This window comes from Apostichopus japonicus, chromosome 22, assembly GCF_037975245.1.
Source record: "Apostichopus japonicus isolate 1M-3 chromosome 22, ASM3797524v1, whole genome shotgun sequence".
Lineage (NCBI taxonomy): Eukaryota > Metazoa > Echinodermata > Holothuroidea > Aspidochirotida > Stichopodidae > Apostichopus > Apostichopus japonicus.
Window position 1 is genome coordinate 4,582,848 of NC_092582.1, and position 25,524 is coordinate 4,608,371.

The window sequence follows — 25,524 nt, forward strand, 5'->3', positions numbered from 1 at the left end:
TTTCTTTTTTTCCTTACAGCTGTCTTTCCATATCAAAGGAGAAATTAAATCTGGTATAAATATTAAAACTCCAACAGGAATGACGATCCTATTTTCAACTTAGAGGGATTTGTGCCCATGCAGTCTAAATATATAGAAAATATAGAATTGATAAATATATGGATTCAGAGATCAAAACAAAGGCACATGGCACATAAAAGACAAAATCGAGGGTATGAAAGCAAATTGCCAATCGTACTCCATGGTCTAAGAAACAATAAGAGAAGGAATAAAAACTGCAGACTGCAGAGCCTGCCATATACCTTGTTTACCTATTTCCGCTACATGATTTACATGAAATTCAAGCTCATTTTCAGATGCAGATTTTCGTGACTTAAAAATAGAAATAGTGACATACAATTAGCTGTAGGGTAGCGTCTTTCTTGGGAGCTCACCCAACGGCACAATTTTCTGAGGGTTTAATGGGTGGCATCAACTGCTTCCTGTAGATAAGGAATGTAATACTGATAAAATCAATTCAAGCACTAACTTGTTACATATGTAATTTACATGACCGGATTGTTTGTCACACTAGTTAAACAAATTCAGCCTCTCATCCACCACAATGCTCCCGTCCTCACCCCATGTACCATCACCCCTCCTAAACCCATGTACCAGCACCCCTCCCTAGCTTCAGCCTCTCCACAACACTTAATCTCCACCCCAATGTAACATCCCCTTCCCAACTCCATGTAACAGTCTCTCCCCCATCCACAGGCCCCATGCAGTTCCTTCTCCTCCACCACAATGCTCGAGCCCTTAGCTCACACTCATGCACCTGGTTCATCCCCACCCCCTTACACACGCCTCTCCCCTATACACACGCCCCTCCCTGTAGTGTAATTAATGATCATTTCTCTTACCTTGATTAGTACTGTGAATCAGAACAGTGAAGATCAACGGGAATGAACATTTCCAGGTCATTTAACCACTGTTGGTCTCTCCGAACTAAAAGTAAAAAAAAAACAAGTCTTAACGCTGCTCAGTTATTTTTAAGTTAGAGATGCAACACAATGTTCTTTATTAAAGGATACCGATCAACAATTTACATGCAATACTGCCACCATGACAACTGGAAATTAATGTTCATTAAATACATGCCACAGACAAAGAAATTACATGCAATACTGCCACCATGACAACTAGAAATTATTGTTCACTAAATAGATGCCAATGACCAACAATTTATATGCAATACCACCACCTAGACCTAGAAATTAATGTTCATTAAATACATCATCACGACATGGAACTAATGTTCAGTAAATAAATGCCACTGAACAACAATTTATATGCAATATTGCAACCATGACAACTGGAAATTAATGTTCAGTAAATACATGCCACTGACAAACAATTTATATGCAATACTGCCACCATGACACCTGGAAATTAATGTTCATTAAATACATGCCACGGACCAACATATTACATGCAATACTGCCACCATGACACCTGGAAATTAATGTTCATTAAAAACATGCCACTCACCAACAATTTACATGCAATACTGCCACCATGACACCTGGAAATTAATGTTCATTAAATACATGCCACTCACCAACAATTTACATGCAATACTGCCACCATGACACCTGGAAATTATTCATTGTTCATTAAATACATGCCAATGACAAACAACTTACATGCAATACTGCCACCATGATGATATCTGCAAATGTTATTTACTAAAATACCACTAATCAACAAACCTGGAATTCAATGTCAGCCATTTATAAGTTTGCAGCTACTTAGGCTATTGCTAACTATTAATGTGATAGGATATCACGAACCTTGTAGTATTTTATTCAGTTCCCATGCAGTGATCGTCACCACCATTCAGAGTTTTGCGATATCAAGCTCTGGATTTGATCCCTTCACGATGAGTGGGTAAGAGGGAGGGGGGAGTCAAGATCTTTAGGTCGGATCCTGGATGCGAGACTGTTCACACTGGGAAGTCTTGAGCAGAGGATCGGAAGTGGATCTGATCCGCTGCTCATGCTCCAGTGGAAACAAAACCTAACAGTGTGACCTTTGACCCCAATGTCATATTTTAAATGCTAAGAGTGATTTATTCTTATATGTTTTTTATTATCTTACCTCTCTTCATACTATTGTGCATTTTTATTATAATTTTAAGCTTTAAAATGTTATGCTGTACAGTGCTTTGAGATTTCATGGAAAGTGCTTTATAAGAAGTTTTATAATATTATTATTAGACAACCAAACACTGTGACAAGAAGATTACTTACAACCCACGAGGACTTCATCTTGAGAGAAACAGTAGCCTCTGCTCTGAAGTATACTCTGCATCCTGTCATAGCTATCGAGAATGTCATCCCGGCTGAGTTTAGGCAGCTTTGGGAACTTCATGACAAAGTACAACGTAGGGTTAACACTATCAACCACAGGGGGAGCCTGGAATGGAAATGGGGAGGGGGGGGGGAGAAAGAAAATATAAACACAGGAACAGACAAACCAGTAATATATGAAGATAATCAATTATGTTATCGTCAAATTTCAGGGTTTGGGAAAACCAGAACAACCAGAGTTTCCTACATGGGCACCTGACCCAATCTACAATAAAGCACAGATATGTGTTATTGGTCCCCATTTTAGGCCAGCAATAATTGACACACAAGTAGTTAGTATTTTTACCAAAGGCTCCAACTTTTTAGGTCTTCCTTAATACAAAAAAGACACACACATCCTAGACATATCCTAGTCCAAAGAGAATTCTCCCAAAGTTGGATAAGAGTTTGACCAATTGTGACAATAATTATTTTACTTCAACTTTCTTGGGGGGGAAGGGGGGGCAACCATTTGTTTTCAAATTTACGGCAAGAAAAATCAAAGTAGTTGGAATTTTTTACTAATTATGGAAGCTGCAATCAGAAGAATCATGAAATTTTTGAAAATCAATGATTCAATGCTTTTCACCAATCAGCAAACTTAAAAAGCAGAGGTATCGCTAGAAGGCTTTCAATCAGTACAAATGGCAAGTTACATGCGTAACAGACAAACGAAACCAATTTTTCTGCTTATCTGAGAAGGTTGACACAATTTTAATTTCCAGAAGATCTTTATTCAAAGTGGCTGGACTATGCCAGACAAATGATGAGGTCGAGCTCCTCAAATAGAAACACAAACTTGGTTGAAAAGCATACTAAGACTTTCAAAGCCTGAAAAACATATATTAAAATGTATTTTTCAAATTTGTCAAGCACAAGTTGCGCTTATAATCTCGTTCTGGGTAGCCTTGTGGAAGCCTTCGTAGGAAGTTATTAAGAAAAGATTTGATAGATTTGATAGAGTTTTGACAAACTTATAAAACAGAAATTTGCATCAACAGCATCTGGTCAGTACTGCAGAACAGACTTTATCCACCAAGAGTGATCCTAGCAGAAACTGGGACGAAGAACGGTTGAGCTCAGTGGCGGAGCTAGGGTATATTAGTCAGGAGGGGCGAGAATGGTCTGTAGGGGTGCTTTCGACACTATCTAAGCGGAGCGCCACCACTGGTTGGCGTGTAGCGTACAGACATTTCTTGAGTAAAGATACTCCCTAGATCGCCGGAAATGACCCTTTCCGGGCCTGGCTAATTTGCAGATAAACGAAGAATAAATAGGTGTCATCGCCAAATTACACCAAAAAAATGTGATAAATGTCAATAAGTAGATGAGAGAGCAATAAAAAAGTCAATAATCACGAATAAGTAAAAAGTGGTAAAGAGCTGAAAAGGGCGCCAGCAGTCCATTTGAGTCCGTCAGGGGGGGCATCCGCCCCCCCCTGACTGTATGGACGCTCCACCACTGGTTGATCTTAATTTAGTTACCTCTCTAAGGATGTTGGGCTGCACATAACTGTCATAAATAACCTCTGGTATGTAATACAAGCTCTTGAAGCAGGGATTACAGTCTGTCGTACTGCTCGACTCTCTAGGCATTAGCTTCAGAAAGTAAGGTGCACTGTGGGTAGTGTAACTTGCTGTTGGTGAAGATATGCACATATTGCACAAAAATTTATAGAAATATAACCTTGTATGAATTTATCAAAACTTCACAGTTTTTGTACCAAAATGTAAAAGAAAATACCAAAGGTATATGAAGTTCTGGGCCTTTGATCTACCTTGTCACCCACCCCCACTCCTCCCCCTTCCACCCCCTCTCCACCCCCAAATAAGTGTTTAACTTTGGACATTTTTACTTAACTATTATCAATAAAAACCATAGGCATACCTATAACGTACTGGGTAAACTATTGAGCTGCATTGTAATGGGAGAATAGAATCCCATAGTTTTAAAGTAATACCAACAATCAAAGCAAGAAGCTGCTTCTTTTAACGCTATTTGAGGTTGGATAACTGGCTTGACTACAGTCATACAAGACTCTGGGTTGAAGTTATGGTTTGCCACACTGTGGTTTGAAGTTAGATACACCAGACTTTGGTTTGAAGTAACATACATTGGAAACTGGTTTTGAGGTAGTATACACTGGACACTGGTTTGAAGTTAGATACACAGGACTTTGGTATTAAGTAATATACACCAGAAACTGGTTTGAAGTTAGATACACCGGATACACCTTACTCTAATTCAGATCATATCTACAATTGGTTGGATCTATATCCTCTATGCATGCAACCAATTAATTTCCTCATACCACATAATGTGAACAAACTTTTGATCGAGTTTAATATTTAATTGGGAAAAAGAGAAGAAAGTCAGTCAGTAAACAAAAAGAAGAAGCAAAAAAAAAGGTGGGGTAGAGAAATTAAGGACTCACTTTGAATAAGAGGATGTATTCTTGAAAAGCAACCTGGATAACTTCCATATATCCTCTCTGTCATGTTGAGATTAAGGTCGGAGCTCTGGGTTACGAACACCCCCCTCTGCAACAGCTGCAGCGAGACCTCGCGTCTGGTGGAAATGGTTTTGATTTTAACCAGCGCTTCTGAATTCACAGGGGTGGGGGGGGGGATGAGGAGGGGGAGATAACAAATCCACTGTTAATTTCAAACATCAAGGTAACAAGGTTTTCCTTATACTTGTTTTACTAGATACTTATAATTGTTGATCTCTGACATTAATATCGGTACCACAGCTACTTGATGCTGCGGTACCCATATTAATGTCAGACATCAACAATTATAGGTTAAAATTGTGAATTCTAAAACTTACCCACTTTCATTTATTTCATTTCATTTATTTCTTTGCTTTATCACAACATTCAGGTGATAATAATAAGCACATATAAAGTTAAATTTTTTTTTTTTGGATATTTACTGCACTTCTCACAACTAATCACAAAATGTCCTCCAGCTCTACCTGTGACATTGTTTATACTCTCTCGGTGACCAGCCCATTTCAAATGAAGTGATCTTATACAGTTTTGACGGTATTCGTTCTAAAACATGACATGTGAAGGTTACCTATGACCTATGGAGACATTAATGCAACAAAAAAACCTAATAATACACTCTTTTCCTCAAACATGTGAGGATGGAAACCAGCTCAGTGTTTGTATACCTTACCTTCACTCTTTTGCACACAAATTAAAGGGAGTGAAGACTCGTGCACAAAGAAACTTCTGATGACGGAAATCTGACCTAGTTTCAAATGAGGTGTAACAGAAGTGTTAGACACCACCATCGATCCCAGAAAATACACACACAGCTTGCTACAGTCGGTAATTAGACACTAGTGTACAGTCAATACATGCAGCTACGGTCAATACCCACAACACAGTGTACATAGCAGCGCTGGACATCTCAGGTCCAGATAAAAATAACAAGGTATCACGTTTCATTACTGTCTGCATTTTGTAGCTACAAGAAGAAAACGTCACCTGCAAGCAACGGAAAGTTAACTTTTTTTAGAGGGCGACACGTGGTTTGGGGCGATTCTTCAATGCCTTTAAGAAGCTGTTCAAAATGTGCTAATTCAAGATCAAAGAGGAGTAAGAATTCCCCCCCCCCCCCACACCCTCCAAAGTAAATAAATAAAGGGAAGATATTTACCTATCTGTCTCTGTTCAGCTTGTTGGCCGTTGCAAGAGTGGAACCCTCCATGGGAACAGCTGACCGGAATCAACAGCTCATTGTGACGCTCGGCTGCATTGATCACCCAAGGCCTGCGGGGTAGGGGAGAGACTCAGAAATATTAATAACAAAATCAATCAATTTTCAAGTTCTCTATTGTCACTTTCCTCATTTCTGCTTTGTGATTGGACTTTTCTTTTCAACATATCATACATGCCCTGTCTTCAAGTAACTAACTTTCCTATATCACAATTTTTTTGCTCTGTATTCGAAAGAAAAAACTTTACATTGCAATACTTAAAATTTGCAAGCAAAACAGTACCAATTGCATCATTCAGTATGAGAAACTGCATTTGAAGCACATGTGAAATTCAACATTACAGAACATTCTTGGGTCTGCTTGTAAAACAATTCCCAAACGATAGATGTACTTAATGACATACAGAGTGAAAGATCTTGTTCACAAAGCACAGTTGAACAGTCTGAAAGCAAAAACAATTGCTTTTACTGTAAATCATAGAGCCACATTCCAAAAGATTGGTGATTTTGATAGCTTAGTTCTTACTACTTCCATCTTCAAACCAAAAGACTTACACTCTTGTATATAATCTATAAACTATGTATATAATTTAGTATATAATCTTACTTCAGTGGTTAACGCCAGTGCCTTTCAATCAAAAGGGCTCGAGTTCGAGTCACTCCAAGATTAATCTTTGTCTTCCAGTTACAGAGTTGTTGACAATTGACAATTCATAATCATGGACATTAAATATGAATCTAAGAGACTGACTTCGGTCAGCTTGCGGCTTTGATAAGCCAATGATGGCTTCTTCGCAAGTTCCTGCTTGCAGGAGGATCTAAAAATACATCCATACACACATAAATACAATGGAAGCAAAGCTTAGCATGTTAAAAAAAAACTTGCCAAAACTTTTGCATTCGTAGAGGGTGGTAACATCCAGCCATTGCTGAGTGTTTAATATGGTAGAAACGTAAATAACAGGTTTTCAGATTGTGGAAGAAAAAAAGTAGGCTACATTTTGATCACAAGTGATGGTGAGTGACCATTATTTGAACTTTCTAGCATATTTGGGGGAAGCACAGATGACTTCCTTGTCCATGTATGTATACTTACGAGTCATACATCTGCATGTAGAACTTCCCCTCTTCGACTGGCTCGTTGTTTTCTGCAAGAACGTTGTGACATTCAAAATATTTCTGGTAAACATTCAATCCATAGGCCCATCCGCTGAAGTTGAAAGCATAAGCGAACAGGTCGGAATATTCCAGAAATAGCTGGGAGAGAAAATGTGCGTAAAAAAGTTGCATAATTTACCAGTTGTATGGATGCCGCAAGCTGTTGCTGTATAGCTTTAGATCAGAGGTTATGTTGTAGGACTGCACTGATAAAAGTAGGACCTATTTTATCACCTTTTGGTAACTATATTATTGAATAAAACATAAGAAAATACATTAAAAGAAAAATAAGTCAAAGATAAATTCTAATGTCATTTGATGAGTAATTAGAGATTCCATGCTTTGAAAACAATATTCTCACTCCTTTGTTTATGGTAATTGTACCAATAACAAGAACATAATAAACATTTTCAGGTCGTCCATCTTTTTCTTCTATATTTTTTTTGAGGGGGGCAGGAGGAGATTACGTTATTAAACAACATTTGACTAGATACTTTATACAGCTAATGCTCTGAAGTGTCATGAATTATAATACCCTACCCTACCCCCTTAATAATTCCCTACCCCCTTCCCTTAATCCTCTCTTTGTCCCTCCACTGATTATCTCCCACCTCTCATCTTCCCCTGTTGCTTTCTTTCTTTCTTCTCTCCATCCCTTGTCCACTAATCCCCTTACATCTATCTCTTTGTGTTCACCATGCTCATTAACCTGTCTGTATTCTGTGCGTGTTTTTGTCCCTTCTGTTACTCTTACTTGTCATTTAGCCTCTGAAGAAGATCCTGCTAGGATTGAAACGTCAGGCCAACTTACTTTTACACAATTATAATAACAAATAGTGAATTTTTTATTAAAATCAAAGAAAGGGTTTACTAGTTGACAAGTTCAACTTTAATCTCAAGTATTATAGAGCATATATATTTACAGAAGAAACAATAACTAAATTCACACTTCTTATAATCCAACTGGGGTGCACATTCCTACCAGAAGTCTCAAGTTAAACAAATAAAATATGAAGCGAAAATAACACTACAAACATATGGTGACAGGTGTTTGTCTCAGTTCCGTGAAGGTGGTTTGAAGTTTGGGGTTAAAACAAATCAAATTTAAAACGTTTAAGTTAGAATTTCATAATGCAGATGATGCCAGCAGTTAATGCCAGCAACGCAGATATAAGAATGTTGATCCCTGCACTGTACATAGTGTATACTGGTGCCCACAAAATATACATAGTTTGGCAATTTGGTGTAAAATGAGACAGCATTTGATTCATTTCAATTATGGCAATGAACCAACTGTCACTTAATAACAACATACCATGTGTTTTCTGTTCATATTTTTCTTATCAACTTTTGTAGGTTCAATGCATTTGTGGGTTTTAATAAATAGACATTCTGCAATCTGGAAAGGGAAACTTGGAACAACAAAACCACAAAATTATGGTAAAAAAGGAATGGATTTGGTTCACATGTACTTCACCCCCTTTTGGGTTGACCTACCCTACATTTCCAATTATTGGGCAGTGTCTGGTTAATCTGGATTTATTCTGAATTCTGAGTATAGAATTTGCTACTCTCTGCTATTTTTTTTTTGGGGGGGGGGGGGTAATTTCAGCAGTTTGCTCAAAGGAATAGAAAAATGAAGCCTCTTCTGAAGTAATTTCAAACAGAAACTGTCTGCCATGGCTTAATTGTCAGGAATCTGAACATGCTGTTTATTTGTCATAAACAAACTATCAAATTACTGGAGTTTCTGTGATTTTGATCAAAATTTATATCTTGTTATAAATGCCAAAACGACAGGGGAGAAAATTTCAAAGAGGCTTATGTTAATTGCTCTTTAAGACAGTATTTATTTATACATCTATGTGTTATACCAATCGGCTTGCTTTCAAAGAAAGCATTTGATTCATTTCAATTAAAGCAATGAACCAACTGTCGGTTTAACGATGTACCAGCCGTTTTCTGGAAAAAAAATTCTTCTTAGCAATGTGGGTTCAACGAATTTTAAGGTTATAGACATTCTTCAATCTGGTAAGGAAGCTTGGAACAACAAAACCACAACATTATGGTACAAAGGGAAATGGATTTGGTTCACATGTACTTCACCCCTTCTTGGGTTGACCTACCCTACATTTCCAATTATTGGGCAACGTCCTGTAAAGTCTGGATTTATTTTGCATTGCGACCATAGATGTGAACTTGCTGGAGCAAATTTGCTTCTCTTAGATATTTTTGGGGTAATTTCAGCAGTTTGCTCAAAGGACAAGAAATATGATGTCTCATCAACTTTGTGGGTTCATTGAAGTTTACGGTTACAATAAACAGCGGGAATTTAGTAAAATGGCGTGTCTGTAATTATTTCCAAACTATTAAGGCACTTGTACTCTTGTGTCCAGGGTAACTTGTCATGATTTGTTGCTGAAAGGCTTACTTTTCACTTCAGCTATCTCGGACAAACAAGCTTCCCTTCACATTAGTTTTATTTTGATATTTTCGACACTAATTTTTGGGACCTGATTCAGTAACTTGCGATCTGTCTGTCACAATGAAGGTAGGCATTGTGTAGGTGTGTGCAATGCCTAGGCTTTTAAACAAACTCAAAAGCTAAAGGTTGGTTGATTGATCATATTTAAGTATATGAATGCACCATATTGTGCAGAAGAAACTATATTGTGTCCAGCTGAGGTAAAATGTCATTTTAAGGACAAAGTCTGAAACCTTTAAAACACAATAACTAAAAACTTGCAAAGCTTGGATAAACCTCATACTTAGTGTGTGGATGCAGCTCATTGAGAAGGTCAAATGTCATTTGATTTCAAAAGTCTGAAAACCTATGTCAACACAAAACTCAAAACCTTTCTGGTGGGTGAAACTCCATACTTGGTATGTGTATCCACCTAATAAAGTATACCAACTGTCTGTACACAGTTTACATCAAAGGCATAGGCGTAGGAGGCGGGGGGGGGGGGGGGCTGCACCCCCAACCAAATTTTTTTGTGAAAATTCGGGCAATATGATGAGAATTTTTCGGGCACATACTGAAAGAAGAATAATTTGCAATGTGTTTTTCAAATTTGTTGGTGAAAAATTCGGGCAATATGCTGAGAATTTTCGGGCACCTACTGAAAGAAGAATAATTTGCAATGTGTTTTTCAAATTTGTTGTGAAAAATTCGGGCAATATGCTGAGAATTTTTCGGGCACCTACTGAAAGAAGAATAATTTGCAATGTGTTTTTCAATGGTTAAACTGATATTATTATTATCATTATTATTGTAACGACTTCCCCAATATTTCTAACCAATATGGAAGGGTAATAACACGGCAAATGATTGTATGTTATTGGCATGCGATGTAATAACAGATGCATGCCTATATGATATTCACGTTAACATGTTTAACGCGCGGAGCACGTGAAAAATTTTTGTTATTTTTTTCGGGCAAGTTGTTACAGCCCCCCCAAATCAAGTTGGGCTCCTACGCCTATGATTAAAGGTTCTCCATTTACTGTAAAACTTGGCAAGGAATCATCATTATTAAGCCTATTGGCATTCTGGTTCATTTTTTAAATGTGAAATACCTTGAAACCCAGAACAGCTAGAATATATAGCCAGCACTCAATTTTTCCATCTCTTTTTGTTTCTTTGACTATAACATATCATCGAGACTAAATATTTCGACTAAAGTCATCCTGTAAGGAGCACAAGAGCCATATGTTTGTCTATACATGCTTGTCCCACACCTTCTATGTTACGAGAGCGGGGAAGAAACGAATATAATCAGAGAGAACCAACGAACAAGAGATGAAACAAACATATTACGTCATCGTCTAGAGGCTCTGGTAGGTTGTGGATGTATTCGTCCGGGAGGTAAATGGACACCCGGAAGCCCTCGTCACGTAACAGTGAGACTGGAGCAATACGTCCGTTGACACTTTTAATCTGCTTCCGGAGTGGAAGGGTCATTGGAACCTGTATACCTACAAGAACGGAATATTTGATATAAAGAGTGTAAGAGGAACAAGAAGATGGAAACGTCTGTGGAAGAAATGCTTAGGATGCGAGGTATACGTTTTCTGATAGCAACCTGGATATCACACATGCTTTATATCAAAGTAGCTCATTATATATCTGCCAAAAAATTACAAAGATTTTAAAAAGTCTGTCTTACACAAAACCTTACCATTTTCAAAAGTATTTGAAAAACCAGCATTACTCCAACACCTCAAAATTGTTGTCCATAATTAAACATTAAAATACATCCCTGTTCACCTTGTACATTTAACTGTTGGGAGATTAATTGGTTCTGGGCGAATCCCCAACTACATGTAGCTCCAGTCCAGAGCAAAGTTAGATCGCCGTGTTTTAACGCTAGTGTGAAAAGTTTTAGTAGTGGATAATATGAGAATTGTCACAAAACTGACTGGAATGTGGGGAGGAGGGAGAGGGGGGTGGAACTATTTGAATGAAACTATTTAAGAAGAAAAAGTTTCATAGCAATATGATTTTGACAATGAAAGAGTGCGGGCAGATGTTGATTTAGACTAACCTAAGCTATTTTTCCCCTGTGCGTACTCAAACAGCCGCTTGAAAGCAATCATCCCAGCAAAGTCGTACGACGACGTATTAACGATGACGTTGATCCAGAGGGTGGATTCGTATTTTCGTACTTCGTATCCGGACGGAGAGGCACACACCACACTGTACCTGGCGTTTTTGAAATAGTTCGGCAATGAACCCGAATCGGAATCGTAATTGACGAAATCTTTTGCCATATCTGATGCTTCTCTGATGGGAGGAGAAAAAAATAGTAGTTAGACCCATCATGCAATGCTGCTATAGCTCAACTCTGATACAACATGGCAGCACTGCATGTGTCTAAAAAGTGTGTAAAAAGCGCATAAAAATCACATGACATGATGAGTAATGCTTTCTTAACGAGGGATCGAGGTGTTACATAATACCCTTTACTGGTTTCACTAGTGAAACTTGAGCCACTAAGACAAGTTTTGGATCCATTTTTTACTGTCTAGAAGTAGAAAGCTACCTACTTTGGCCTCTTCTGGCCCCAAATGACCTTTACCCTCAAAATGAATACAAAATCTATGATCAAACCATTTGCTCCATTGCTATGAGCAAATTGCATCGTAATCAAACGTAAACCCTAGGAGTAGACTTTTATTCGATCTTGGATGTTTGATCTCTTTTGACCCCAAAAATGATAGTGACCTGACAGCTAAGTACAACTTTCACGACTGACCAATCATATCATGTTTTGATTAGTATGACCGAGTTTGATCAAAGTCCGAGGAGGATATAAAACTATAGCTTGTATGTGATTTTAGCTGTTTTGACCTCTTTAAGAACCAAAATGATCTTTGGCCTGAAAGTTGTGTACACAATTTTAGGACCCATCATCTGCTGATCGTAAGGAAAAAAGTTTCTTGAAAATCAAATATTTATCATCACTTCACTGTTTGACCTCTCATGACCACAAATGACATTGTCTTTCTTTTTGGTGGGGGAATGGTCACCCTCCTCATGTATGTTACAACCCTCCCCAAGTCTGCTAAAATCCTACCAGCTGTAGGCTTTGAACTTGACAGACAGACAGGCAGACAGGCTGACACTGACAGACATACAGACAGGCAGAAGCCTTTGTAGGTATAAAATGTGTTTTACCAATTAACTAGTCCGTGACTTTTCTGTCTGGTTTACCTTGTTAACCTGTTTTACTCTTCTTTAGCATTTCAGATCATGCTGGGAACGGATAAGCAATCCGCCCACTAGGATTACTCTCAAATGTTCAGAGTAAAGTTACATTTTCTTATAGTAACAGCTGAGTATTTCTTCTTAATTCTTCCAGGGTAATACCCAGTAATTTACGAGTGAGAACTTCCTGTCCAAGCGATTTCACACATAACTGAGATCTTTCGATAGACACAGACACATAAAACCATGTTTTATCACAGTAAAAATCAACTAGACCGAACTCTAGAGACAGAAAATTGGAAGGCGTTAATTATTAAAGTTCAAAGACATAGTTTGTATTCTAACTTTACTGGGGATTTTGTTTTTGTTTCCGTGGTTGGGGGGGGGTGGGGCACAGGGGAGACTATTCCAATGTACTTTGCAAAATTGAGATATGTGTAGTTACACCAAAAATTTAGCAAATATTATCAGAGCTCTTCGTGATCAAAATGGGCTGTTTGGCAAGAAATGGTGGCCCTTGGGACCTGGGGGACCCAATTATTATAACTCTTCATCATCAAACGTGAGCAATTTAACAGCATCATTATCCATCTCAGTAGCAACTTGTTAGCCAAAAAAGTGAAAATTTACAAAATTAATTTGAAATTGATCTATATTCTTAATAATTCCTGTAGAGTCAGTAAAACATGTCAAAGTTGATGTTCCTACTATTCTCCCTTAAATCTTTTTCTTTAAAATGGAAGACAGCAATGATGTTTATACATAGTCATAGACTTAAAAGGAAAATACAGTCAAACTGCCCTAAAGTCGCAATCATACCATGAAGTTGAACCCCTGTGGGTCACAGAACCCCCTCTGGCACTATGGGGATGGGGGGGGGGAAGGATGAAACTACTGCCCAAAAATTTCAACAAATTTTGCCCTCATGTCTGCTTGTACCATGGGCTAAGTTACCATGTTTTAAGCACTCAATTAAACATGGAGATTCTTGATTTCTGGCTGTATTACGATTAGAAATATCAGAAATCACTCACCCCGGACTGCCCAGCATCGTGTTATTTTCGTTAGGGTCCGGAAAACTGATGTTGTCGAATTCAGTCATGATGTAAGACCATTCGGTGACCAGTCTTTCAAATTCCTCTGGGTATCTCCTTTTGGCCTCTGTCATCCACTGGCTCATCATCTGTACTGCACCCATGGTGAGTATATCAAATGCCTCCTTGCCCCCTCCACCTGGTACTCCAGTCGCCAGTTCTTGGGCGCCTCCTTTTTTCCCCGGCTTTCTTTGGCTCTTGCCGTCATGGTGTTGTTTCCTTCCGTTCTGGTCCACGCCTCTGCCCGTGTGAGTCGATCTCTCCCCACATTCTGAGGACATCTCCTTACTTCTCTTTCGCTTTCCCCTCTTGCTCTGACCTTTCCTGCTCTCGGAAATAATCTCGTCTTCGCCATCGTTATCTTCTGATGAGGTGACTCTCTTCCTTTCGTCTCTCGTTCGAGATGCGGGCAAGAAAGCCTGGTTACTCGGAGGAGTAGAGGACTCCACCGGTGGCTCGGATGATCCCTCTGGTAGCTGGTCTAACTGTGTCTCTTCGTCTTGTACCTCTGCCCTCATCCCTGGAGCTATGAAAGCTGAGAGGACATGTGTATTAACGACTAGAACCAAACAGAGCAAAAAGGACACCGGGTTGATAATATCCATAATAGAAATTGGTCGCAGGAATACCTGAAATGAGAGGATACATTATTATAGCAATTAAACTTGATCATATATGAACTCAAACACAACTCGGTAAACATGCGTATTAAGACATGGTCGTATGACCAACACGGAAAACACTGATTTGGAGATTCTAACCACCAATGAAGTGTTTTTTTTTTTAAATGTACCTATCCCATATTTTGACATAATTTACTCATATTTGAAAATAGCAATCAGTCCAGTATAAGATATAAGAACTCATCAGTAATGTGTGCGTTGGGGGGGGGGGAGGGGGGAGTATGAAGGGATACTAAACTATTGTGGTGCATTAAAAAAGTGTTTGCAGTTTAAAATTTTGGAGTGCACTTTTTGAGGGCGCCTAAATGTTTGGCACAATAAAATTTGAGAGACAATAATATTTCAGGAGATCGAGTAAGACCCAAATGGTAACTTCTTTTACACAAAGATCTGGGGATGTGTAGTTGCTTGATAGCAGGTGTGCATCCATGGGGTGTTCATCCCCCCCCCCTCCTTCTGCCCCTGGAGGGAAACTGATGTGAGATATTTCTTTAATGAACTTGACTCTCAGCTAAATTTGACTGGAATTGGTATTTAATACAGCTCATATGTCTGACAAATATAATCCATACATTTGTCGTCACAACAAAAGCAGTGGCGGAGCGTCCATACGGTCAGGGGGGGGGCGGATGCCCCCCTGACAGACTCAAATGGACTGCTGGTGCCCTTTTCAGCTTTTTACCACTTTTTACTTATTCACGATTATTTTAGTTTTTTACTGCGCTCTCATCTACCTATTGACATTTGTCACATTTTGTTGGTGTAATTTTCTGACAAAATGCTCTATCGGCGGTCTTTACCACAGGGATTGTGATGATGCGCACGTACTTTCAACACCCATATAAACCTCCGAGTTGTCACAAATGGCGATGACACCTATTTATTCTTCATTTATCTGCAAATTAGCAAGGCCCCGGAACAAAAGATGCTATATATGTCTGTTATCATGACATTTTTATAGTTTACACTGTAAGCAGACTATGCTGTCTGGGAATATGTAGGTCATTCACACAGCCAGCCATAAAATGTCAGGGCTGATCTTTCCACCATTTCTGGAAATAACATCATGCTCACTAGTAGTTAGATGATAAACGATCACAGGTGAAACTCTGGGGGGGGGGGGGAGGATCCGACCACAAGTTCACCTCTTCATTTGCAGCCAAATGAGACTATTTTGGTGCAATGTTATATAGTAGGAGTCACATGCCCTAGTATTACAGTTTTATTGAACCACAAATATAGCTATAAACACTAGCTGGCACACTGTCAAAATTTGACATTCACCCAGATTTTCCTCTTCATAATCTTGGTCCTTTTTTTCTCACCAAACCTCTTTTACATAATATTATTTGTTTGTAAGAAATAATAAGTTCCAAATGATTGGTTTATATATATTTTTTCCACTTCCAATAACTATTTCAAAGGAAATTTTTATGTGAGTGGACCGAATGTCGACCTGTAAAATCATATTGTGGGATAAAATCATTTTGCATTTAGTATGCTTTTATAGACAGCTGAGGTATTATGTTGTGTTCTAATTCATGTATGTTCCAATTATAATTTCATAATTATTCCAATTATAATTAATTCATATTTTCAATTCTAACCATATACACTCCATCCACTGCCATGCTTGATACAAACACTACAGGGATTTTAATCAGACATCCAAGCAAGGTGGGAGGGGGGGGGGGGGGGGAAGAGGGGGTTAGATGATATCTTGTCAAGTGGAGGGGTGCAAGAGCTGCTAGATCGGTGGCCCCTTCCCTTTCAGAGCTTTTGTGAAATGGATATTACAGTAGATGCAAAACAGTGCTATATTTTGCAATTTTTGAAACAAAGTTGATGGATTTGCAACTTTTTAAGATGTACAGCACATACATGTGTGCCAGTGAGTTGAGTTTATTCTAGTGTAGCTAAAGCCCCCTTAAGGAAGGCTTCCAGGCGTTAACTTGGGTACCTTCCTGTTAATTATCAGGCCTGTAAGGGTGGATATAGAGCTGCTTGTTAAGCTAATTACCAACTAATGAGGAATAACTGCAGCCTTCATTCTTCTCTATGCAAATAACCTTGGTTTAATACCTCACTTAAGATGCAATATTAAAAGAACAATTTAGTAAATAAATTAAGAGAGTCTAGGTAACTGAACAGTATAACTGATAGGTAACATCAGTAGGTAAGTAACTGCTAGATAACTTCTAGATAGGGGACCAGGGTTTAATCTAGATTCCTCTAAGGCAGAGGTGGGCAACCTACGGACCGCGGGCCACATGCGGCCCGCCAGTGATTTTTTTGCGGCCCGTGAGATGTCTCAAGAAAACGAAAAAAACATCAATCTATTTTACATCATCACAAAAAATGCGCTAGCTGCTTAGAATTTATCGGCACTAATGATGCTGTCAGGTAGGCCTATTATCCTCATTAATTATCAACTGTACTGTATTTACATAATATGTTTTTGTGAATACAGATTAAGTACACACACATATTGCTTGAAAGTCCTCGGAATCAAAAGGGTTTGAAATCAACAGCAGGTCGTTGGTTAGGTGCGGCCCAATCAATTTTTCACTCCTTATATCTGGCCCATTCATTCAAAAAGGTTGCCCACCCCTGATCTACAAATAACTGCTACCGGTAATTTCACTTTAATTGCTACCTAGTATCAATGATAAAGAACAGTTATCACTAGGCTCATAATAAATTATTAAACTCTTTGACAAATCATGATCCCTTTCTTATATGTGTATAAATATATAGGCCTGAGGTTTTATACCATTGAAACAAGAATCTTCCCCAGAGGACAAATGAAGTGTCCTCTCAATTTAGCCTCTGCAGAAGATCCTGCACTGACCTATTTCTCTGAGGTCAGGCTCTCTAGATTTTACTTATTTTACCTATACAGGTATTTTGCAGGAGATAAGCAGTAACTTGTAAACATTTCTTTTTTTTTCTCTCTGATTTTTATTTTGGATAAAACTGCACTGTTGCTACAGTTTGAGAAAAGGGAAACTGGCAACATACCTAAGCAATTCAATACAAATTGAGTGTCGATGTATGTATGGATTGTATATGCACTGACTTAATTAATAGACTTTTAACAGGTCTGTATCACCTGAACACAAGATGGGTGACAATATAGAGATTCAGATTATTGTAAAGAGGGATTAACTTGTACTCACCTCTTCTCCGATTAAATAGTTCTCTTCTCTGCTGTCGATCTAACCTGCACAGAAAGAAATCGTTTTGGATCACTTGTTCACAGGACGCAGACAAAACCGAAAATATCGGTTTTATGGTATGGAAGTATTCCCTGCAGATAGACAAATAGAAGTCTCAAAAGTTTAAAGGAAGAAAGAGAAGAAAAGCCAGAAATAATAACCGCTGCAGCTGTTATAGGTTTAAATATTGATGGCACTTATCCAAACCACAAGTTTAATGTGATCAGAGTAGGACATGGAAATTCTTTCCTTCAGGCTACACTTGTTTTCTTTTCTCTTCATTTTATTTTGGTGTCAAGGATCAAAAAAGTGAATGATTTTCTTGGTAAAGTGAGATATGATGTAAGGAAGAGTTAGGGTTACATTAGTTTGCATTTGTGACTGTTTTAAATAATACACACTCTTGACAATTAAGGGTCAAAGGAAAATGGAAAATTGAAAACAAATGATGTTGATATTAAAAAAAAAGTAAAACACAACAATATTGCTAATTAATAATTAAAGGGATGTCGCTACAAGACTAAATAAAAACATTTACCAATGATGCCAACCATGCATAGAGGTAAGAAAATTTGCATAGCAATTGAGTTTTTTTGTCAATTAAGCTTGACCATATAGGTAATTTTGTTTTCAACATGGGACAGGTCATGAACTGTTGACATGAATTGTAGACAGCAGTATATGAAACAAAAAAATGCAGATTGAAGTGGGGTGCTACCCTCCCCCTCCCTATCCCCCAGCCCACTCACAGATTGAAATGGGGTATTACCCACCCCCTTCCCTATCCCCCACCCAGGCATCATGTATTTTGTTAAGAGAGCCAAGTAAAGGATTGTATCTGAAAATGTACCTTGCAGCAAACTGAACACATCTTGTGAGGATCTTGCTTTGAGGCTCTCCAGGTACTTGTTGGGCTGAACTATAATGCATCTCACTGAGTTGTGAAACATTCTTGCTAGGAATGACATTGGCATCATTCCCAAGATTGCTTGTCCAAGCTTTCCATTCCACAATCAAAGAAAGTCATTCTGAAAGACATCCAAGTGACGATACTTGAATTTTCATATTTTTTTTTTTTTTTTAAAGATGAAAATTACATCATTTCTAAACATGAAGAGCTTGAATAAAAATCGAAAAATTAATTAACGACCATCAAAATTTTTCCAGCCACCCTGTGGATGATTTTTTACAGTTGAAGCTGTAGCTAGGCCGAGAAAGGTGTTATCGCCTGCGGATTATCTGTGATGAAGGTGATGAATAAACTGAGCAAGAAATTTGAGCAGGCATCCATACAAGAGGAAGGTCATTTGCAAAAATACTCATTCTTTGAAAAATATACAGGAACAAGGAATATATTTATATCTACAGTGTGTATTTTAGGTGATGCCATGCTGAGCTTATTATCTGTTTTTCCCACTCAGATATAAATAGAGATGTCTGCCACATGGATCAGACAAGGTGTTCAGTAAGGTACTGCAGGGTATTGACCGGGGATCTGGGTCAACACCTAGATGAAAGCTAACCCCATGTAATTCACAAGTGAGTATCACTGTTAGGCAGGGACTATGCCATCTACAAATTGATATTTGAGAGACAAACATTAATGTGAACATTCTGTCACTCATATTTCATTGCAACAGTGATATTATCATGGCAAAAGTAAAAAAAGGATCGTTTTTATTTCACTTCTTAATTCCTTTATTTTTTTTGGGGGGGGGGGATGGGAAAGATCAGGATTATAGAGTGAGATGAATACATGTAAAATGAAAAGAAGAAAAAAATTATCTTTGAATGACAAAAGGAGATGAACCACCTGCTGGTTGATATTCTGCAAGAGGAAATTAGATCACCAAGATTATCAGAAGTGGCACTGGAGGAACCGCAAGGCACATTTATAATTACCAAGGCAGAGACAAAATCCTGCTGTTATAGATAACTGTTCAACTGGTGAACCACATTTCACCCCCCACAGGAACTCTTGTGGCATTAAAGGTGGGGTTGAAGTTATTCCCAAAAGATCACACCACAAAACATGAAAAAAAGTAAACAAAAGGAATATTTCAGGAAGGATTGTTCCCCCTTTCTCATCAAATTTAAGCTCAATGATGGGAAATGCTGAGTGAAAACCATATAGAATCGCAATGTATCAGGGGTAGATCCAAGGAGGGACAGGGGGCCATGGTTTAATCTAGATTCCTCTAAGGCAGGGGTGGGCAACCTACAGCCCCTGAGCCACATGGGGCCCGCAAGTGATTTTTTTGCGGCCCATGAGATGTCTTAAGAAAAAGAAAAAAAATCAATCTATTTTACATCATCACAAAAAACGAGCTAGCTGCTTAGAATTTATCAGCACTAATGATGCTGTCAGGTAGGCCTTTTATCCCCATTAATTATCAACTGTACTGTATTGACATTATGTTTTTGTGAATACAGATTAAGTACACACACCAATTGCTTGAAAGTTCTCGGAATCAAAGGTTTTGAAATCAAGAGCAGATCGTTGGTTAGGTGCGGCCCAGTCAATTTTTCACTCCTTATATCTGACCCATTCATTCAAAAAGGTTGCCCACCCCTGCTCTAAGGAAAAAGTTTGGGCAATAAAACCTAGCTGCAAACATAATTGTACTAAATTTAAGGTACACAGTGGAAAGATTTAGCATGCTTTGTGCATGGTGTTCCTTAATTTTTACTGTTTTCTTACGTGCCACCATTTTGGTAGTTATTTTAGTACCTACCAACACTCATCTCCTCTTCTGAAAAATGTATGGCATCCACACCTGCATATCTCCCGTGAAAAGAAAAAAAAATGTTAAGATGTCAAATTTATATGCATTCTGGGGCACATTTTAGACTATAAATTAGTACACATTGTGTGGTGGTCTACTGTATTTCTACCCCAACTGAATGTCAAAATGCCCATCCCAATTGAACCATATCCGTCCCCCCCCTTCCCACTGAAATAACGATGGAGGTTGTTGTGGTGACCCCCTTTGCTCATGTCACTGATAAGGATCGATATATCATTTAGAACACAGAGAAACCATTCAGCCTACATCTATGGTTTACATGTGCCTTTTGGCTTTCATGTAGGCCTACTTATACTTTGCAAATGTATCCCATACTATCTTGAGCATTAACTGACCCAGGCACTTTAATAACAATTTTTACAGCCCTTCCAGAACTAGGTCAGGATACCCTTTACTTCAGGCAAAGTCCTGTGGTACAATCTGGAATAGGACATCTCTATTTCATCGGTCAGTTACACAGTATGCAATATTATCAGATGTCTGATTTAGCAGAATGGCTAGAAAATTTTTGTCATTATTGTGAATAAACTGAATATGCATGAGGGCTTGAAATGTTTGTCAGCATTATTACAATATATGCTCTTGTTCTACCCTCTACAACAATGATTTTATCAAAATTTGGTGAAAACTGCTTAGATTAGAGGTGGTTTGGGCATTTTGAATGTTTGCAGTCAGTGGATGACGTCATGAACATTCCGCTATAAAAACACTTCCTCACTCTATTTAATTGCTCATCAATATTTGTTACTAAGTTCAGTGTTTGGAAACTGTATGAACCTACCTGGATAGAGGGGTGTCTTTTTACTGTGTCATGTCAAGTTTTATTGATACAAAAACTTGTATTACTTTTGTACATACCGGGAGTCCATTTGTACAGTAAAATTATAGGGAAAAGTAAAGTAGTATTATTCTGTCACTTTCTATGACAATGTAATATGCGACTTTACCATGAATGGCAGATTTCATTGTTTACCAGGTAAAAGATAGAAGGAAAAATAAACTGCAGAGACAGCAAAGAGGGATGCAGGTAGATGCAAGTAGGTGGAATGAGGAATCTTGCTTTTAGTTCCCCTCCCCATGGGATGGGGGAGGGGGTGAGGGAAGGCAGATTTCTAATGCTGGCATCACCATTCCATTTGAACAATGGTAATTTGAAATAATAACAGCAAACGAACACAATTTTTTCTAACTTTCCAAGTTCGTATGAAAATAAGAGACAGTTTGACAGGAAACCAAACATTTCTGGTAAATATTTGCAGATAAAAATATAAAAATTCACTGATGTCAACTATACATAAGAAGAATTTAATCCCTCGTTCATTCCTAAAGCCTGCAAATCTTGACAATTTTGTCCTACGTCTGAAAACTCAAACTATTCAGTTTCCATTCAAATGTTCTGTTGTTGCCTTATAACATAATTAACCTTTAAAATTACAAGAATACCTCAGTTTTGCAGATTTGTGCCCACTGCATATCAAATTTTGTCTGGTAAAATCTTCAAGTGTTCACTGAACATGTCTGATGTCTCCTATAATCTTCAATTTCATTGCCAAGTTATGAAATTTATAACAACATTTTCAATAAATAACTTCCTTTTATTACATGGAAAATGGAAATGATCGATTCTTTCAAACCTCCCACGCTGATGTTTTTTTAGTGCTTCTCTGACGTATTCCTCACTGGATTACATAAAGCCCCATAGAAATATTTCCAAGTTATTGGGAAAATGTCAATCCTCATTGATACTCAAACTACATACTTTTCCAAGAAGAGAGTTGTTATAACTTGTTTTATTTCTTTTGACATTTTTTGTTTGAAAAGGATAGATAAAATAGTAAAAGGGAAGTAATACTGTCTACCAGATGCTTCCCACAGATGAATCAAACTAACTGTAAATACAAACCTCCTCAAATGCACAGAGATTAGATAAACCAGATCATCAACTCCTACACCTAGTCTCATAGTGTACATCAAAGTGTTCATGGTCAGTATATTGGGTGACATTCAGCTAAACCTCACCTTGACCCTGTATTAAAGGGGAAAATCTTTATGGAAAAGTCCTCAAAATTATAACGGATATGGCTTTCTTGAGCTTACTCTGTTGAGAACCGTATTTGGATTCCCATTTTGGTGGGCATAGGTGCCTGACCATATAAACTTGTGCCTGCAGGATTGATGAAATTATAGGTTAAAGGTCAAGAAACCTAAAAATTGGTTTTTAGCCATTTTCTGCTTGTTAACATGTAAGAAAAAGTCATTAAACAACATGATATGTAGAGACAAATTTTAAAATAGGACAGATTTAGGTGTTTAATGTCGGGGGTCAAAGGTCAATTGGAAGTGTTCGAAAAAGTGTCGCAAACTCCTCCTAGAGTGTAAGTTCAATCAAGTTCAAACTTCCTGGGTAGGTGCCTGACCATGTAAACTCATGCCTGCATGATTGATGTCATAGGTCAAAGGTCAAGAAACCTAAAAATTGTTTTTTATAGCCAATTTTCTGCTTGTTAACATGTGAGAAAAAGTCATTAAACAACATATGTAGAGAGTGATGAGACAAATTTTAAAATAGGACAAATTTAGGTGTTTATAGGGTTGGAATCAAATGTCAAAGGTCAATTGACGTCAAAAGTCAAAATGGCCAACAGTTTGCGAAAAAGTGTCTCAAACACCTCCCAGACAGTAAGTCCGATCAAGTTCAAACTTGGTGGGAATTGGTGCCTGGCCATTTAAACAATAAGTGACTGCAATACTGCATGCGTACTGATTGCTAATATGGCCGGTAATTTCCACAAATTTGGCAGATGAAGCCAGCTGCTTGCAACCTGGCAAGATCATCTCTCAAGGGGGTAGGTGTACAGTACATTGATTTTGAGATCGAATAGCTCAAAGATTCTGAGATCAGTTGCAGTGACTGGCTGAGCAACATGTTAAAAATGAAACCAATAAAGTGACAGTTTGATTTATCAGATGCATTGAAAGTACTTCTGATTGTGTACACTGTTATTGGCTAGGAGTACAGCATTTTCAGATAGTTCTTGGCCTCTGCCAAATATTTTGAAGCATATAAATACATGTCAGAACAAGGAATTACTCTTATTTTACTCTGTAGAATATAATATCTCAGAGTCCTAGTGGGTTCAGCTGGAGCATTTCGAAGACTTCTTCATCTCTCATTGCGAGTTCAAGGCATGAAATTACATGTCAGAAGCGCAGCTAAGTTCCTCCAGATTGTATACTAGGCCCAAAGTCTACTCCTAGAGGGGAGGGGGAGGTCATGAGGACTTCAGCTGTGATTGTGAAATTTTAACTACTCAGATGTGTTAAATTAAGCATAAAAATACATGTGGGAAGAATTCAATTTAAATGGAATGTATTTGAAAGCACCAATGTCCAATGGGACGTCCCGAGGATAGTCATTCCCTTCACCCAACCCCTAGGCCTATACTCCTCCCTGCAGATGTCCATGCATGGAACCACAACTACCAGACACTGCAGTAGCTCAGCCAGTGAACACGCCATGACTGTTGAACTTTTTAATGTTAACATTAGTCTTACTCTTTGATTGAAAGGTAGCAGCATCCATGTTGACAGATCGATCTACTGATAGCCAGCCTTGTAAATCAAACGATTTCAGATTCGTCTCAAACCCCAAAACTATCTTTACTTGTTAACCTTTACAGCGTATGCCTCAGAGTCACACCGGTCACCGAGGTCAGCGATCTAGAGCATGTTAGTTCTGTAATCTGTACCGCACCGGTACCGCACATCCAAAGGAAGTGTATGGTGTGCCTAGTGTGCCATAAGTCCTGAAATCGACATATTTCAAACTGACAGATTTCGGTTTCTTGTGCTCTCATCGGACGACCATTGTCACGTTATTTTCTTGTGCTCTGATTGGACGAAATCGACATATGTCAAATTGAATTGACATATCAGTTTTTCGCGCTCTCATTAAGTTGGACGACCATTGTCACATGTTATTTTCTAGTGCTCTGATTGGACAAAATCGACATATGTTAATTTAAATTGACATATGTCAGTTTTTCGTGCTCTCATTGGACGACCAATGTCACATGTTATTATGTTTGTTAGAAGAAATCGGTATATGTGAATACAAGCCTGGCTATGAGACTAATTTATGAGACTAAATTGACAAAGAGCAAAGCTGACCGGATAAGGTCATCCTAGGTTTGCAAAGATAGTGATACTTACAAAACCAATTACAATGTATATCGAGATTATGCTGGTCCTTTTTGCTGGTTCTTCCATGGTCATGATTTCCAATGTTGGCATTTAAGCATATCTTGATGAAAAGAACATTGTGAACATATCGTTTAGTTATTCTTATTCAACTGCTTGGATTCTGCGGACTATGAATATGCATATATAATTTAATCTTTTTTAATTTAATTTAAACCAACATATGACAGTTTAATTCGACATAAGTCGATTTCTTTCCACCATTCGTACCATAGACTCGGATGCATTTGCAAAACCCATCTACTCCACGCACTACAGAGGGTGTTACTTTTTCCATGTAACGCTGTAAGTGGAGTTGCGTCGAGGCTATGGGCGAGAAGTAACCCTTGGGGTGGAAGGTGGGTGGGAAGGGGGGGTATAGCTGACGGGAAGGGAGACATAGGTGAATGAAAGATAATGCCACCAAAACTATGTCAACGTAAGTTTTATCTGCAATGTAATAGACATTGAGAAATCTGTGGTTTTTACTCTCAACA

General features: G+C 38.2%; 1 protein-coding gene across 2 annotated transcripts; it reads right to left on the reverse strand.

Moving 5' to 3' along the window:
- On the reverse strand, window positions 1-24,583 carry LOC139963812 (uncharacterized). Of its 2 annotated transcripts, XM_071964992.1 has the most exons (14): window positions 24,344-24,583; window positions 20,717-20,766; window positions 18,832-19,009; window positions 17,943-18,073; window positions 14,021-14,709; window positions 11,824-12,062; window positions 11,097-11,254; window positions 7,215-7,375; window positions 6,059-6,171; window positions 4,825-4,992; window positions 3,875-4,026; window positions 2,292-2,457; window positions 903-987; window positions 1-482 (listed from the first exon to the last, which is right to left on the reverse strand). In XM_071964992.1, exons 5-13 carry the CDS (start codon window positions 14,683-14,685, stop codon window positions 908-910), a joined length of 1,902 nt encoding a protein of 633 aa, XP_071821093.1. In that variant the 5' UTR covers window positions 14,686-14,709; window positions 17,943-18,073; window positions 18,832-19,009; window positions 20,717-20,766; window positions 24,344-24,583; the 3' UTR covers window positions 1-482; window positions 903-907. The 2 variants fall into 2 exon arrangements, with proteins under 2 accessions (XP_071821093.1, XP_071821094.1); XM_071964993.1 differs by lacking the exon at window positions 20,717-20,766.
- Window positions 24,584-25,524: the final 941 nt, after the last annotated feature.